The sequence below is a fragment of the Leopardus geoffroyi genome, chromosome C1 (assembly GCF_018350155.1).
Source record: "Leopardus geoffroyi isolate Oge1 chromosome C1, O.geoffroyi_Oge1_pat1.0, whole genome shotgun sequence".
Lineage (NCBI taxonomy): Eukaryota > Metazoa > Chordata > Mammalia > Carnivora > Felidae > Leopardus > Leopardus geoffroyi.
The window spans coordinates 184,095,045-184,109,292 of record NC_059328.1 but is presented as its reverse complement, the minus strand read 5'-3'; the positions used below and the strand labels follow the sequence as shown (position 1 = coordinate 184,109,292).

Genomic DNA, 14,248 nt, shown 5'->3' with positions numbered 1-14,248 from the left:
GAACAGGTCAGTGGTTGCTAGGAATTAGGGATTTGGGGAAGGGAAGTGATAAAGGGATCACACAGGGAGTTTGCAGGAGGTAATGACTGTTACATGTCCTATTATAGTTACACAAAACTATACATAAGTGTTGAAATTTATAGAACTATACACTTTTAGTATATAATAATTTTTTTTATTTTTTTTAACGTTTATTTTTGAGACAGAGAGAGACAGAGCATGAATGGAGGGAGGGTCAGAGAGAGAGGGAGACATAGAATCAGAAGCAGGCTTCAGGTTCTGAGCTGTCAGCACAGAGCCCAACGCGGGGCTTGAACTCACGGACCGCGAGATCACGACCTGAGCCGAAGTCGGATGCTTAACCGACTGAGCCACGCAGGCACCCCTAGTATATAATAATTTAAAAATTAAAAGATTGCTTTATAAATCACACAGACTAAATTTTTTACGTCTTTGTCCTTCATTAAAGACTGTCCTTGGGTAATGAAATTCTTATGAAGTAAGGCTACACAGGATGATAAACCAAGGTCTTTCTGTCTTGTTCCTTTCATCTATTTGTATTTTTCTTTATTTTGGAGAGAGGCCTCTAAATAAATTCAATTATTTTACATTCAGTAGAATAAAAGACTCCAACCAGGATTTTACCTCCATCTATTAAAATGTTCCCAACTTTTCTTCCAAAATATTTTTCTTAACTTTTTTGTTTCTTTTGAATACTCAAAATTCATTGATTTTTTTTTTTACCTAAACGTTTCTATTTCAGTTAAATTCTTCAGCCCACTTCCCTTTGATAATTATTTAAAAGAAACAAAGGTCATTTAAAAGTATTTGGTTTCCACTAATTCAGAATAGAGTTTCCATTCTGTGGTGTTCTTAGGAGCAGAAAACAAAACATGAAAAGGATGCCAGGGGATAGTGTGTGTGTGTGTGTGTGTGTGTGTGTGTGTGGGTGTGTGTGTCACAATCTGCAAGCCTCCGTGTCCTCATCCGTAAAAGATGGACAACATTGGTACTTACCACAGGATTGTGAGGAGGATTCAGTGAGAAAACATGTAGTGGGCTTGCCACATTGCCTTCTCATGAGAAGTGAAATGTTGCTTTTGTTTTCAGTAGGAATGTTTTTCTTTCAATACTAGATGATTAATCACTACTAACTCTATGGAGAAATTGAAGAACAATCTAGAAATGCCTAACGACCCTCCACTTTCTCCAGCTAAAAATTGCTTTCAGCTAGTATGCAGGAATTCTTTTTTAACTTTTTTTTTTATTATTTTAGAGAGAGAGAGAGGGAGGGGCAGAGGGAGAGAGAGAGAGAATCTTTTTAATTTTTTTTAATGTTTTTATTTATTTTTGAGACAGAAAGAGACAGAGCATGAGCAGGGGAGGGGCAGAGAGAGAGGGAGACACAGAATCTGAAGCAGGCTCCCTGAGCTGTCAGCACAGAGTCTAATGCGGGGCTTGAACTCACGGACTGTGAAATCATGACCTGAGCCGAAGTCAGACGCTTAACCTACTGAGCCACCCAGGAGCAGAGAGAGAGACAGAGAGAGAGAGAGAGAGAGAGAGAGAGAGAGAGAGAGAATCTTAAGAAGGGTCCACACTTAGCATAGAGCCCAATGAGCGGCTTGATCCCACAACCCTGGAATCATGACCTGAGCACAAATCAAGAGTAGGACGCTCAACCAACTGAGCCATCTAGGTGCCCCGGGAATGTTTTTTGATGTTCTAAAAAACATATGTATATATGAGAAATATAGCACAATATCAACAAGTTTAGAATTAGGTAGTGAGTATATGGTGTTTGTTGTACTGTCCTTTAAACTTTCTGTATACTTGAAATTTTTCTTAATATGAAAATTGGGGAAAATTAAGCTGAAAAGCATTAGTCACCCAACAACTTATTCATTCATTATTAATTGGTAACTAGTTACTAAGATGCTATACCAAAAAAAGACCCATAAGGAATGATTTAAACACAACAGAGTGTCTCTCTGTCATCATAGTCTGAAGCTGAGCAGGTCCTCTAGGGTGGGGCGAGGCTCTGCTTCATGACAGGGTCAGCTCTGCCGCCCTCCACATTTGGCTTCTGCCTCTGGACCCAGGGGTGCTGCCACAGTTGTTGCTGTGTTCAGCCTGCAAGAAGCAGGAAAGAGGAGTCCCAGGCATGCTTCTAAGGCACTGACCCCCAAGTCACGTATTTCTTCTCACATCCTATTGACCTGAACTTATTTATGTCACCACAGGTATCTGCAAGGGAGACTGGGAAATGTAATCCGGGAAACCGGGAGTTGGTACCATGGTGAAATAGCACATGGCCAGCTCAAAACTGCAAGGCACTGCCGGGAGGAGTTCTGTTATTAAAAGAAAAATGGAGAGAATAGATCCTGGGGAGACAGGAGTTTAATTTTAATGGTTTCCATTTTAATTTATTTTTCTTCTTGAGAGCAAAATAATATTCAAATAATATTCTTATCTTTAAATATATCTCAAAATGAATGATTTCAAGAGGTAAAGACTTCTTGGATACATCTGTTGAATCAGTTCTCTAACACAAACCAAGAAGTGAAGGAGCAGCAGCCAGAAAAATGTTCTAAATCAGATCTTTTCCAAGGTAGCTACAATAAAATCATATATGAATACTAAGAAATATTAATGTACACATTAACTTCTTTTTTTACCTTACAGTGAGACAATTATTAAACTTAGTTCTTACTTTTTCAGTCATTTGAAGTTGATTTGAAATTATTTGAAAACCATAAGGGTCATACTTAATTCATTAGCTGTCAGTATCCTTGATTGAAATCCATGTGAAATCAAATCAAGCGCTAGTGTAAATAGAGGGCATCGAGTATCTCAAAGAAAATTATGCAAAAATCAAGATGAAAGCATTTTGCTTTTATCATTAATGAGGTTCTTCATCTAGGGAATGCTTTCCACTTAAAGTAAATGGGTTTTTTTCCTGGTGTGAGCAGAAGAGAAAGAGTGGTCCCTGTTGCCACAGGACAATGTTCAGGCTGGAGAACAGCTCTCTTCTAGGCCACCTGTGTTCTTATCTATTGGTGTCCCTGGGAATGTAAGGGACAGAAACCCTGCTCAGATTAGCCTGTGTGTATATAAGGGAATTTACTAGCTTCTAGGTGGAAAGGATACCAGCATAGCTTACAACATCAATAAAGAGCTATAAGAACCAAGCCCTCAGGCACTGACACCAGAGATTCCACATTACCAGGGTGTTCTCTTTCATCTGTTTATTTCAGCTTCTAGGTGCATATGTGCAGAGGGCTTCTAATGAGGTGAGTGTGGCCACTTCATCAAAAAGAAAGCTTCTTTATCCTAGAGTCCATATAGCAATCCCAGAGAAGGACTCTGATTGGATCTGATTGGGTCATGTGCCCACACTACGGCAGAGAAGAAGTTGGATAGGAAAACTGACTGGAAAGGTAGTTGTCCACTACCCCTTTCCTTACCAGTTTTGAATGATTCTGACAACCTCAGGCTGGAATGACCCAGGAACAAATTCTGTGAGCAAGCTGGGGTAGTGTCTCTGCATGTTTCTCTAACTCTTCCAAATGGTACTAGAGCTACACTTCAGCTTGAGACATACAGAGACAAGGTATGGGAGATCTTCTCCCAAGCCTGAGACATACAAGGAAGAGAAGTCCTGAATGTCCACTCCTTGTTTTTATTTCTAAACCATATTCTTTTAGCTCTTCTTCTACCCTGTTCATCACAACACTGACCATGTCTTATGATTACTGGTGTAATTCTGACTTCATTCTTTTGTTTTTGTTTTTAAGACACTGACAGTGAAAAATGGAAGCCAGAATGGCAGGATACTCTAAAATCAACTGACTTGTCACTGGGTCTCATATATTTGAAATGAATCACCCATTTTTAGCAAATGAGAATGATTCTCAAAAGTTAATGGATTTTATCAAGGATGACATTATCAAGGATGACATTTGCATCCAGATCTTTGTATAATTTCCTCCAATTTTATAGTGAAAATATCAGAGAAAAGTGAGAAGATATATGAATAAGCCTGGCAATGTAGCGTGGAAAATTTCTCCTTATTGATTTAGAGAAATATTCAAAATACAGTGCTAAGTAGAAAAGCGAGCTGTATACATTTATGTGGACATAAGCAAATACATACATATTTAGAGAAAGAAATAGTAAAATACACCAGATTTTAACAGTGGTACCTCTGCAAGATAGGATTGTGGGTAGGTTGTGCTTTTTTCTTTGTTTTTGCCAAGTTTTCTACACTGAACATGTATTATTTTTGTAACTGAAGGAAAATTTTATTTGGAAAACACACACATCTTTGACCATTAAGTCTACTCATAAATTTGTAGCTGTGGATAATGTAGTGTGAAGGGAATGAAATAGGATCCTTGGGCTCCAGTTCAAGGCCAGAAACTCCCTAACCTTGGACAAATCCTATCTTCCTTCTTGGCCTGGGTCCTACCTCCATAGAATGAGGGGTTAAAGCAGATGACCTCTCAGGACTGGTTGAGCTTCAGACTCCTACACTCTACGTTAGAAGAACATTGCAATTTGATCTGCTGTAAAAGCTATTCCTTCATGTGGAGTGAGAGTAGAGTAGGGGAGGCAATATCATTGCTGAAGATGTATTTATTAAGAGTCATGTGGTAAAAAAAGAAAATAAAAGTGTTTGTTCTGAAATCTTTTTTAGAGTTACCTAGCAACCTAGAGTTGGGAGGTATTGTGTTATCTTTTAATATGTGAAATTTACATTTGGTGGCTGTTTACTTATTGATACTTATCTATAAGTGAATTACCAAGAATATCTTATTATTCAGAATAATACCCACATTTTATTAGGAAAATTCTCACTGTGGGGCACCTGGGTGGCTCAGTCGCTTGGGTGTCCCACTTTGGCTCCGGTCATGATCTCACGGTTCATGATTTCGAGCCCCGTGTCAGGCTCTGTGCTGACAGCTTGGAGCCTTAAGCCTGCTTTGGATTCTGTGTCTCCCTTTGTCTCTGTTGCTTCCCTGCTCATGCTCTGTCTGTCTGTCTCTCTCTCTCTCTCAAAAATAAATAAACATTAGGGGCGCCTGGGTGGCTCAGTCGGTTGAGCGTCCGACTTCGGCTCAGGTCACGATCTTGCACTCCGTTGAGTTCGAGCCCCGCGTCGGGCGCTGGGCTGACGGCTCAGAGCCTGGAGCCTGCTTCCGATTCTCTGTCTCCCTCTCTCTCTGCCCCTCCCCTGTTCATGCTCTGTCTCTCTCTGTCTCAAAAATAAATAAACGTTAAAAAAAAATTTTTTTTTAGATAAAAAAAATAAATAAACATTAAAAAAAATTTTTTTTAAAGTAAATTCTCACTGAGTATGTGAGAGTTGGCCTCTATTGGCTGGCATGCAATAAGGAATTTATTGCAAAATTTACTTTTGGCCCTGGCATTGGTGAAGAAGGAAAGATCCAGGCAGCCAAATGCTCCCAGGCACCCCTGCCTTCCTATTTTCTTTCAGTCAGCATTGAGAGGTCATTCAAGAATGAATGAATTCTTCATACATGTGGGAAAGAGCCAGTAGCCAGGCTTGAGAAAGGAGCCCAGTCTGGCAGTACCCGTCAGCCCCTCTTGCAGCCAAAAGGCTATCTCCTCACTGATGAGTGTCCCAATGCCAGAGAAAATGTGCCATTCTCAAATCCAGTACCTGAAGAGTAGATCTGTCAGGTTCCAATGCTTGTATTAAATTTAATACTACTGGGGCGCCTGGGTGGCTCAGTCGGTTAAGCGTCTGACTTCAGCTCAGGTCATGATCTCGCAGTTCATGGGTTGGAACCCCACTTCGGGCTCCGTGCTGACAGTTCAGAGCCTGGAGCCTGCTTCAGATTCTGTGTCTCCCTCGTTCTCTGCCCCTCCCCCACTCATGCGCGCGTGCGCGCGCTCTCTCTCTCTCAAAAATAAATAAATGTTAAAAAAATAAAAAATAAATTTAATGCTTCTAGTGAATAACAATAAAAAGAAAAGGATTTGAGATCTGATATTTGCATCTGATGAATACAAGGGGGCCAATGGAAATGTCACCACCACAACTATCTCTGACTTGGGACCATGAAAGCTCTTGTTGAGGCAGGACCCATAAACTTAAACTTGCCCAAGGACTCCAGTAACTCAGACAAGAAAAAGAGCTGCCAACATACACCTTTCTATGCAACATGCTGAGGACTGCAATGTTCCTATACAAACAATGTCATAGACCGTGGTTGCATTCCATGGTAGCACATTAAATCTGATTTAGTAAACCTGTTTGTTTGCTTTGTATATTTGCCATGAAAGTCAGTAGAATATACCTCTGTATTTTATATATTACAGTTCAACTAACTTCTGAGTTAATAAACTTTTATAAGACTAGCCTGGGCATGGGCAACTGACTTCTATATTTTTTCCCTAAGTTTTATAATTATAGCTGTTGCATTTAGGAAAATGAAGTCCTAATTTCCATCTAACATATAAATGAACTTCCAAATAATAAACTCTGTGTAAATTGGGAAATTAGTGTGCTTTTTTATCTTTTTAAATTTTATCTCTTTTTTGTTTATCCTTGTTCAGATTTTTGTTCCTAAGAGTAAATGATCACATTCTAATATGTCATGTTATCAGTATTAAAGACATCCTGGTAAGGAAATCTCATCAGGAGTCTGAACATCTACCTGTTGAGTTGCTACAGTTTTCTTCTTGAGATTTCCTTTTATTGGCTTAGATATCTTATTTTGACTTATTACCTTGGCAAAGACCATGTCCTCTTTACTCTGAACTGCACCAAGGACATTGTCAGCCCTCAGTAAATATTTCACAGCAGAAGCATCTGCAGCTTAAGGTGGTCTGGTTGCTGAGTATTCCTACCATGTCAGGCAGAAGTAGTTTGAACCAGGACAGAGAGAGTGGTCTGCTTGACCTAGGAAGACGCTCCAGGCATTCTTTCAGTGTAAGCATGATCAGAATTATTTGTGACTCTTCTTTGCAGCCTATTCCTGTGTGAAATGGGTATGAGGTGGCCAATGAAGCACTTTTCCTGCTGTCTGTATCGCAACTAACACCAAGAAGAAAAATAGAACCTTCAGTGTATTTCTACCCTACTTTGTTCCCCCAAAGTATGATCTCAACAGGTTTCTCTCTCCCAGAGATATCATTGAGGGCCCAGATATGTACACAACCAATCTGTCAGTGAGGAGAAGGACGTGCCAAGAAGCTACTAAAGATTGTGAAAGAGAGAGGCAGCTCATTCTTACCTGGGAGGAGGAGAGACTGTGAAGGGTGGCTCTCAGTTGGTCCTTAAAGATGAGCAGGATCTGGAAGAGAAGCAAGGAAGAGACGTTTCAGGCCGAGTACAGTATGTGCTAGATCAAAAGGACAGGAAAGCACCCCACTTTTTAATTCCTGGTTGCCAATCTCTTGTGTTCCAGAGGAAAGCCAGCCGGCATACAAAAGGTGAAGACAGGAACAAAGTCACCAGCAGGAGCATCGGTTTGGACACAGCCACATCACAACCAATGGACAGCAGAAACCCACCTGCAGAGTGCCTCCTCTCTCCTTCTGGAGAGTGTTGGACAAGAGAGAGGAGGCCGACACAGTACAGCAGCTTCTCTGGCTTCAGCAGCAATGACAGTGTCCTACGGGAATTAGACGACGGTCAGTTTGACCAGGAAGATGGAGTAACTCAGGTCACTTGTATGTGAGCAATGAAGTAAAGCAATGGAAGGCCCTGTAAATAACTATTAAAATAATTGCCAACTGACTTTATTGTATTACTTTATCTGCATTTATGTAATACTTTGAATTTTTCCAGATTCTGGCTTTCCTCTAATCTGCATGAACTTTGGCTCAACCTCCCAGACAAGGAAGAATAACCAACGTATTTGTAAATTTAGAATCATGTTTACACTTCTCTCAACTAAAACATCTGTTTAAACAGATGTCTCATTAGGTTATTAACCAATAATCTACTTCAGTTTCTCATGAATGTACAAGATGTACTTTTCATTCATTTCCTGGTAAGAAGACTAAATATATTAGCCAGTATTTCACCTAATTAGAAAGTTCTCAGGAAGTCAAAATCTTACTTAAGCTGAAAAGCAATCTCTCTCTCTTTCAATCCCCCTCTCTTTCACATACATGTAAAGGGCTAATTAATGAAATACCTATTTCCTGAATATAACAATAATCCAAATTTTGTCTTTAACTATAACATGTATATACAAAGCAAGCCCCTGTTTGTGAAAATATTCTTCCAAAAAAAAAATCCTTTTTGTTTGTCTTTTTTTTGGGAGAGAGAGAGCAAGAGCATATAAATAGGGCAGAGGGGCAGAGGGGCAGAGGGAGAGAGAAAAAGTTTAAACAGGCTCCACACTTAGCATGGAGCCCTACATGGGGCTCGATCCCAAGACTCTGGGATTGTGACCTGAGCCGAAATCAAGAGTTGGACATTCAGCCAACTGAGCTACCCAGGTGCCCCTGTATGTCTTTGCTTTTAAAGAAACGGTCACCATGTTACCAACTCCATACTGATTCACTGAGCTTAAACTTTATTGCTTCCAATAGCTTAGAAATAGAGCAAAGCAGCATCCCTTAAAATTCAATAGGAAAAGAACCCACAATCTCAACATTTAGAAACCTTGGTAGAAAGAAAGAATTTCTTTATTTTAAATTGCAGATAATATGAAGAGCAGAAAGGTACTTACAGCTCCATGTGATGGAGACCCATCTGTTCCATCTCTGCTTTTCTTGCTCTCCTAATAGGGATGGCTTTGCCTTTCCCAGCCTTTAACAGTTAAAGATGAAAATTCTACATAATAGAGGATCTTCATTTATCTGTGAAAAGCTTACTTGGAAATGTGGGAATCTTCGAGGGAATTACAACTGACTTTGCCATTGATGAATTTAGCATATTATATATTTTTATTAGCATTGGTGTTGACATTATAAGATCATTTGAATAATAAAATGTCATTTGTTATTGGGTTATCTATCGTTTTCTTGAACACAAATGCTCATTATACATTTTATACATATGACAGGTACATATTACATGTATAACTAAACTAGGACAATCTCCATGAATTGTTGATAAGATTAACATGGAATTACCCCACTTCTACCATGCAGAAGCATTATCTTGATAAATATAAAGGAACTTAAGAAGATTTTGCTTAGTAGTATTCTTTGGAAATGACTATTAACAATATTTGCAGAAATGTTTTCTTTGTTTTAATTGTCAGATGAACCTGAGTCCCATATTCAAGGGTTGGTAAGTTTTTGGTAGAAACAAGCATTACTTCTGCAGCCCACACAATGTTATGAGTTATGAAACAGGGAGTGTTCTCAGAAACGTCAGTTTTCACAATGCCAGGGTCTACAAGAGGTGGACACTCCTATGTCATTCTGTCAGTATATAGAGGGGATTTGAAGTATTAAACACAGAAATTTATATTTCTAATTTAAAGGAAAAGTCAGGAATTTATCAATCACTTTTAAGTTTTTTAATTTGTGTTAATCATCTTTTTTTTTTACAGTTTGCTTTTAATCTGTATTATAATGAAATAATGACCAAGGTTTTAGAGCATTTAAAATATATATAAGTAGCTTTGAGTCTATTCTTTAAAAACAAAAAAAAAAAGTAACAAAACTTGGACTCTATATGACTAAGGAGTTAGATGCAACCAATCATTATCTGTCAACTATATATTTGGTTCTTTTCATAATACTATGTAATTCTAGAGGCCTGGCATATGAATTTGTAATACCTATAAGTTATAATGATAAAACATCAATATCATAGATGTGGGTGTGAAGTTCTGCCATTTTCCTTGGTGCAGTATCTCCTGTCTTAGGTCTCAATAACCACCTGTTAGGGCTTTCCCATTTGGATTGAATGCCACCCTGTTATCTTTCATGGCAATATTTAACACCTACTCACCAGAAAAATCACCACTGAGCTGATGAGCAGCTCTATCAATACCACAACAATTCCCTTCAGTATAAAATAAATGGAAAAATTAACAGGCTTTCAAGAATCTTCAGACATCCATAAAAGCAGGAGGTAGAGCTATAGTCAATCCAGATCACAGCTAACTCCAAATCTTTTATCAGGAGCGGTTGTTTATGTATTTGAATATAAATGTACCAGATGTGTTTTCATTTCTTTCATTCTGGACGAGCTGAGGACTCATTTTCCTAGCCTTGACTGACTACCCTGATTCCTCACTACCATTCTCTCAGGGCTGGAAGGACTGTGGCTCTTTCAGCATCAGGCTAAAAAAGATTTCCTTCTCTCAACTCCTCAGGGCCCCAGAGTATCCTTGTATGAAAAGGCTAATCAAGTGAGAATTCAAATGGAATAGGTGCTAACAGTGGAGAAGGCCTGTAACTAAACATGTTAAATCAATATACTCCTGGGTATGTAGGAAAACTAGCTAAATGCAAACCACCAGAATTTAGGGCACGTCCATTTAACTAATATTTGTTGTGCAACTTATCACACCTTGAGAGTGAAATTTATTGTGCAATTACCTAAAGTTTATACAGCCAGTTCTGACATATGATTAAGTTCTCAGATGGTGTTTGATGGTGGAATATTAGGCGAAGCTCTAAAATAATGAGCCTGGTTTCTGCTACGGTCATAAACTTCTTGTGGAGCCAATTCCAAAAATGGATTCCAAAAATGTTTTGGGCATTAATATCATGGTATGTATAAGTATCAAGGTGATTCTTTGTAGGCTTATATCAACCAATACTCTTAGTTGCAAGCAACAGAAATTGACCTTGGTTCATTTAGCATTAAAGGAGTTTAGTTCAAAAGGTAGCTAGAATTGGACTTCATCAAAATTTAAAACTTCTGTTCATTAAACTCATGGTTTAATAAATGAAAATGCAAGCTGCAGACTGGGAGAATATGTTTGCAAAGCACATACCTGGCAAAAGATTCATAATAAGAATATATAAATGGCTCCAATAAATCAATAACAAAAAACCCCAGCACCCAATTGTAAATAGGCAAAAGGCTTAAACACTTAATGAAAGAAAATATAGAGACTTCTGCTTGCAGAAAGATGGGAGTAGATTCCTCCCATGAAGTATGTATAACTGAAACCCTGAGCATTACACATAAAACAAACATAAGATGACCAGTGGCAAGTTCCTTGATTTTATTTTTGCCCCACATATCTCAGACTTGAGACCTGAAGAAGCCAGCAATCTTGAAATGCCAATGTTGCCGATCAAAAAACCCTAACAAATGCCTACCAAGACAGCAAATATTTAGACTGTAACCACTCTACCCCAGCCAAACAGCAAAGAAAAACCTGCGACCTCACCCCAACCTACATCAGTACAGATGGAGTGGGAAGCATAGATTGATTATACATTGGCTAGGGTGATGTCAGAGAAAGAGGAACAAGGAATCATAATTTCATCCCCACTGGCCCTGCAGCCCTCACCCCAAAGTGTTAGTGGAGGTCCTGTGAGAAGCTTGAACTTCACCTCCATCCAGTAGTAATGAGGCATCTCTCTCCTTCCCCATTATGGTATCAGAGGAAGCTTAGTGAAGAGTCAGGACTTTATTGCCCAGTGATAATGAGACCACTTCCACAGAGTTGTCAGTGGAGACCACATAGAGAACTGGAACCCCCACCTGTGCCCAGCAGTAGGGAAGAACACCCCTCTCATGTGTCAAACAGAGGTTGAGTGGGGAACTTGGTCTTCTAGCTCCACTCAGAACTGAGTAGATGATACCTCCCATTCCTGAACTGGAGTAGTGTCAGAAAAAAGCCAGCTAACATAGAAGGTATAAATATTTAAGATCTATAATCTCATAATATGAAAATAATACCTAGTTTCAATAGAAAATAATAAAAACCAAGAACCAGAAAGATCCAAAACTAAACGAAAAAAATGCAAAAAATAGATGCCAACAATATAGTGATGTCAGAATTAACTTTAAAAGGTTTTGGAGCACCTACGATGAAGATGCTTCAACAAACAATTATGAATGTGCTTAAAACAAATGACAAAAATAGAAAACGTCAGCAAAGATATAGAAGACATAAAGAAGACCCAAATGGAAATTTTAGAACTGAGAAATGCAATACCAAAATAAAAAGGTCATTGGATGGGCTCAACAGCAGAATGAAGGGGACAAAAGAAAGAGTATCTATGAACTGAAAGAGCAAAAATGACCAAATCTGAACAACAGAGAGAAAATAGACTTAAAAAAAAACAAAAACAAAAACAGCCCCTTCAGGGCTTTGGACTATAACAAAACAACAAAAGATGTAATATTCCTGTCATTAGTGTTCTGGGGGGAGGATTGGAGAAAGGGAATGGGGTTGCTGAAAATTTCCAAATCTGGTCAGAGACATAAACTTACAGATTTAAGAAGGTGAAACTAATCTATAGTGACGAAAATCAGAGTAAGAGCTGCTTGTGGGGTTGGGGTTAGGGTGTGACTATTGACTCAGTCCATTCAGGCTGAGAATACCACAGACAGGGTGGCTTTTAAACAATAGAAATTTACTTCTCACAGTTCTGAAGGCTTGAAGTCTAAGATCAAGGTGCCAGCAGATTCAGTGTCTGGTGAGAGCCAACTTCCTTGTTCATAGACGGCTGTCTTCTGGCCATAACTTCACAGGGTAGAAAGGGCAAGGGAGCTCTCAGGGCTCTCTTTTGTATGGGCATAAATCCCATTCATGAGGGCTCCACCCTCATGACTCAATCGCCTACCAAAGGCCCACCTCTCAATACCATCACACAGGGGATGAGGATTTCAACATCTGAACGTTAGGGAGACACAGACACTCGGTATGTAGCAACTATAAAGGCACATAGGGAACTTTCTATGGTAACAGAAATTTTCTATATCTTTATTTGGTTGAAAGTAACACAAGTATATGCAATTGTCAAAACCCTTTGGGGGCGCCTGGGTGGCGCAGTCGGTTAAGCGTCCGACTTCAGCCAGGTCACGATTTTGCGGTCCGTGAGTTCGAGCCCCGCGTCGGGCTCTGGGCTGATGGCTCAGAGCCTGGAGCCTGTTTCCGATTCTGTGTCTCCCTCTCTCTCTGCCCCTCCCCCGTTCATGCTCTGTCTCTCTCTGTCCCAAAAATAAATAAACGTTGAAAAAAAAAATTAAAAAAAAAAAAAACAAAAAAACAAAAAACCCTTTGAACTATATACTTAAGATAGGCACATCTTACTATGTGTAAATTGTGTCTTAATGGAAGAAATGCTGATTGAAGAATTTATAGAGTTGTTGGGAGGACTAGAGACCCAAGCTCAATGCTAAGCTTCAGGACAAAGAACAAACCTACACAAGAGAACTCACCAAGCCTGGCGAGGCACCGTGCAGCCCTGCCAGGAAGCCAGCTTTCCGGTGGACAGCTGCAACTGTTTTCGGGACCTGCAGCCCCAAACCCAAATGTTTCTGCTGCCATTCTTTTCAGCAAAATGACTGCCGTTTGCTCAACTTTCTTCTTCTCATGACTCGCTTGTGAATTGGCATCTCACGTGGGTGAAACTGTGCTCCAGCTTAGGAATGAGAATGCAGAATATGAGTATTGTAAGGACTGGGCAGGGCAGCACTCATGAGGTTCAAGATCCTCCAAACACAGCGCACATGTTTATTCATGGTGCCAAGTCAAACTCTGATTGGACCTGAAGCAAATGATCAAAAGTTAACATCACCAATAATGGAACAAACCAACATCCCTGACACAGGACACAATATCATTTCTGCGGTACTCCTGGCAAAAAACACACAACCTGAATGAAATCATTAGGAAATGCCACATGAACCCAAACATTCTATAAAACAACTGGACTACATAATTTAAAAAAATGTCAAGGTCATGAAAGACAAAAAATGTCAAGGTCAAAGGACATGAAAGACAACAGGAACTGATCCACATTCCAGGAAACTAGAGAGACATGATAACTAATTGCAATACATGACCCTGGACTGCATCCTAGATGGAGAGGAGGGGTGGCTGGTGCGTCAGTCAGAAGTTACATAACATAACTGGGACTATGGACTGCTGATTAGATTATGATATTGTTATCAATGTTAAATTTCTTGATTTTGGTTATAGTACTGTAGCTGGGTAAAAAAAAATTCTTATGAAATACAAAAATATTTAGGCACAAAGGGACTAATACCTGCCACTTATTCTCAAATGGTTCAGAAAAAAAAAAAAGTATGTGTGTATCTATGTTGAGAGACAGAGAC

The 14,248-nt window shown here is 39.3% G+C and overlaps 1 protein-coding gene across 2 annotated transcripts in view; it reads left to right on the top strand.

Annotated features, from left to right (window-relative positions):
• RFTN2 (raftlin family member 2) overlaps positions 1-8,989 on the top strand; it is a 66,712-nt gene extending 57,723 nt beyond the window's left edge. For both annotated transcript variants that reach the window (XM_045480629.1, XM_045480628.1), the window contains one exon: positions 7,440-8,989. In XM_045480629.1, coding sequence (XP_045336585.1) covers positions 7,440-7,659 — 220 coding nt within the window. In that variant the 3' untranslated portion in view covers positions 7,660-8,989. The remainder of the gene's footprint in view (positions 1-7,439) is intronic.
• The last annotated feature ends 5,259 nt before the right edge of the window (positions 8,990-14,248 follow it).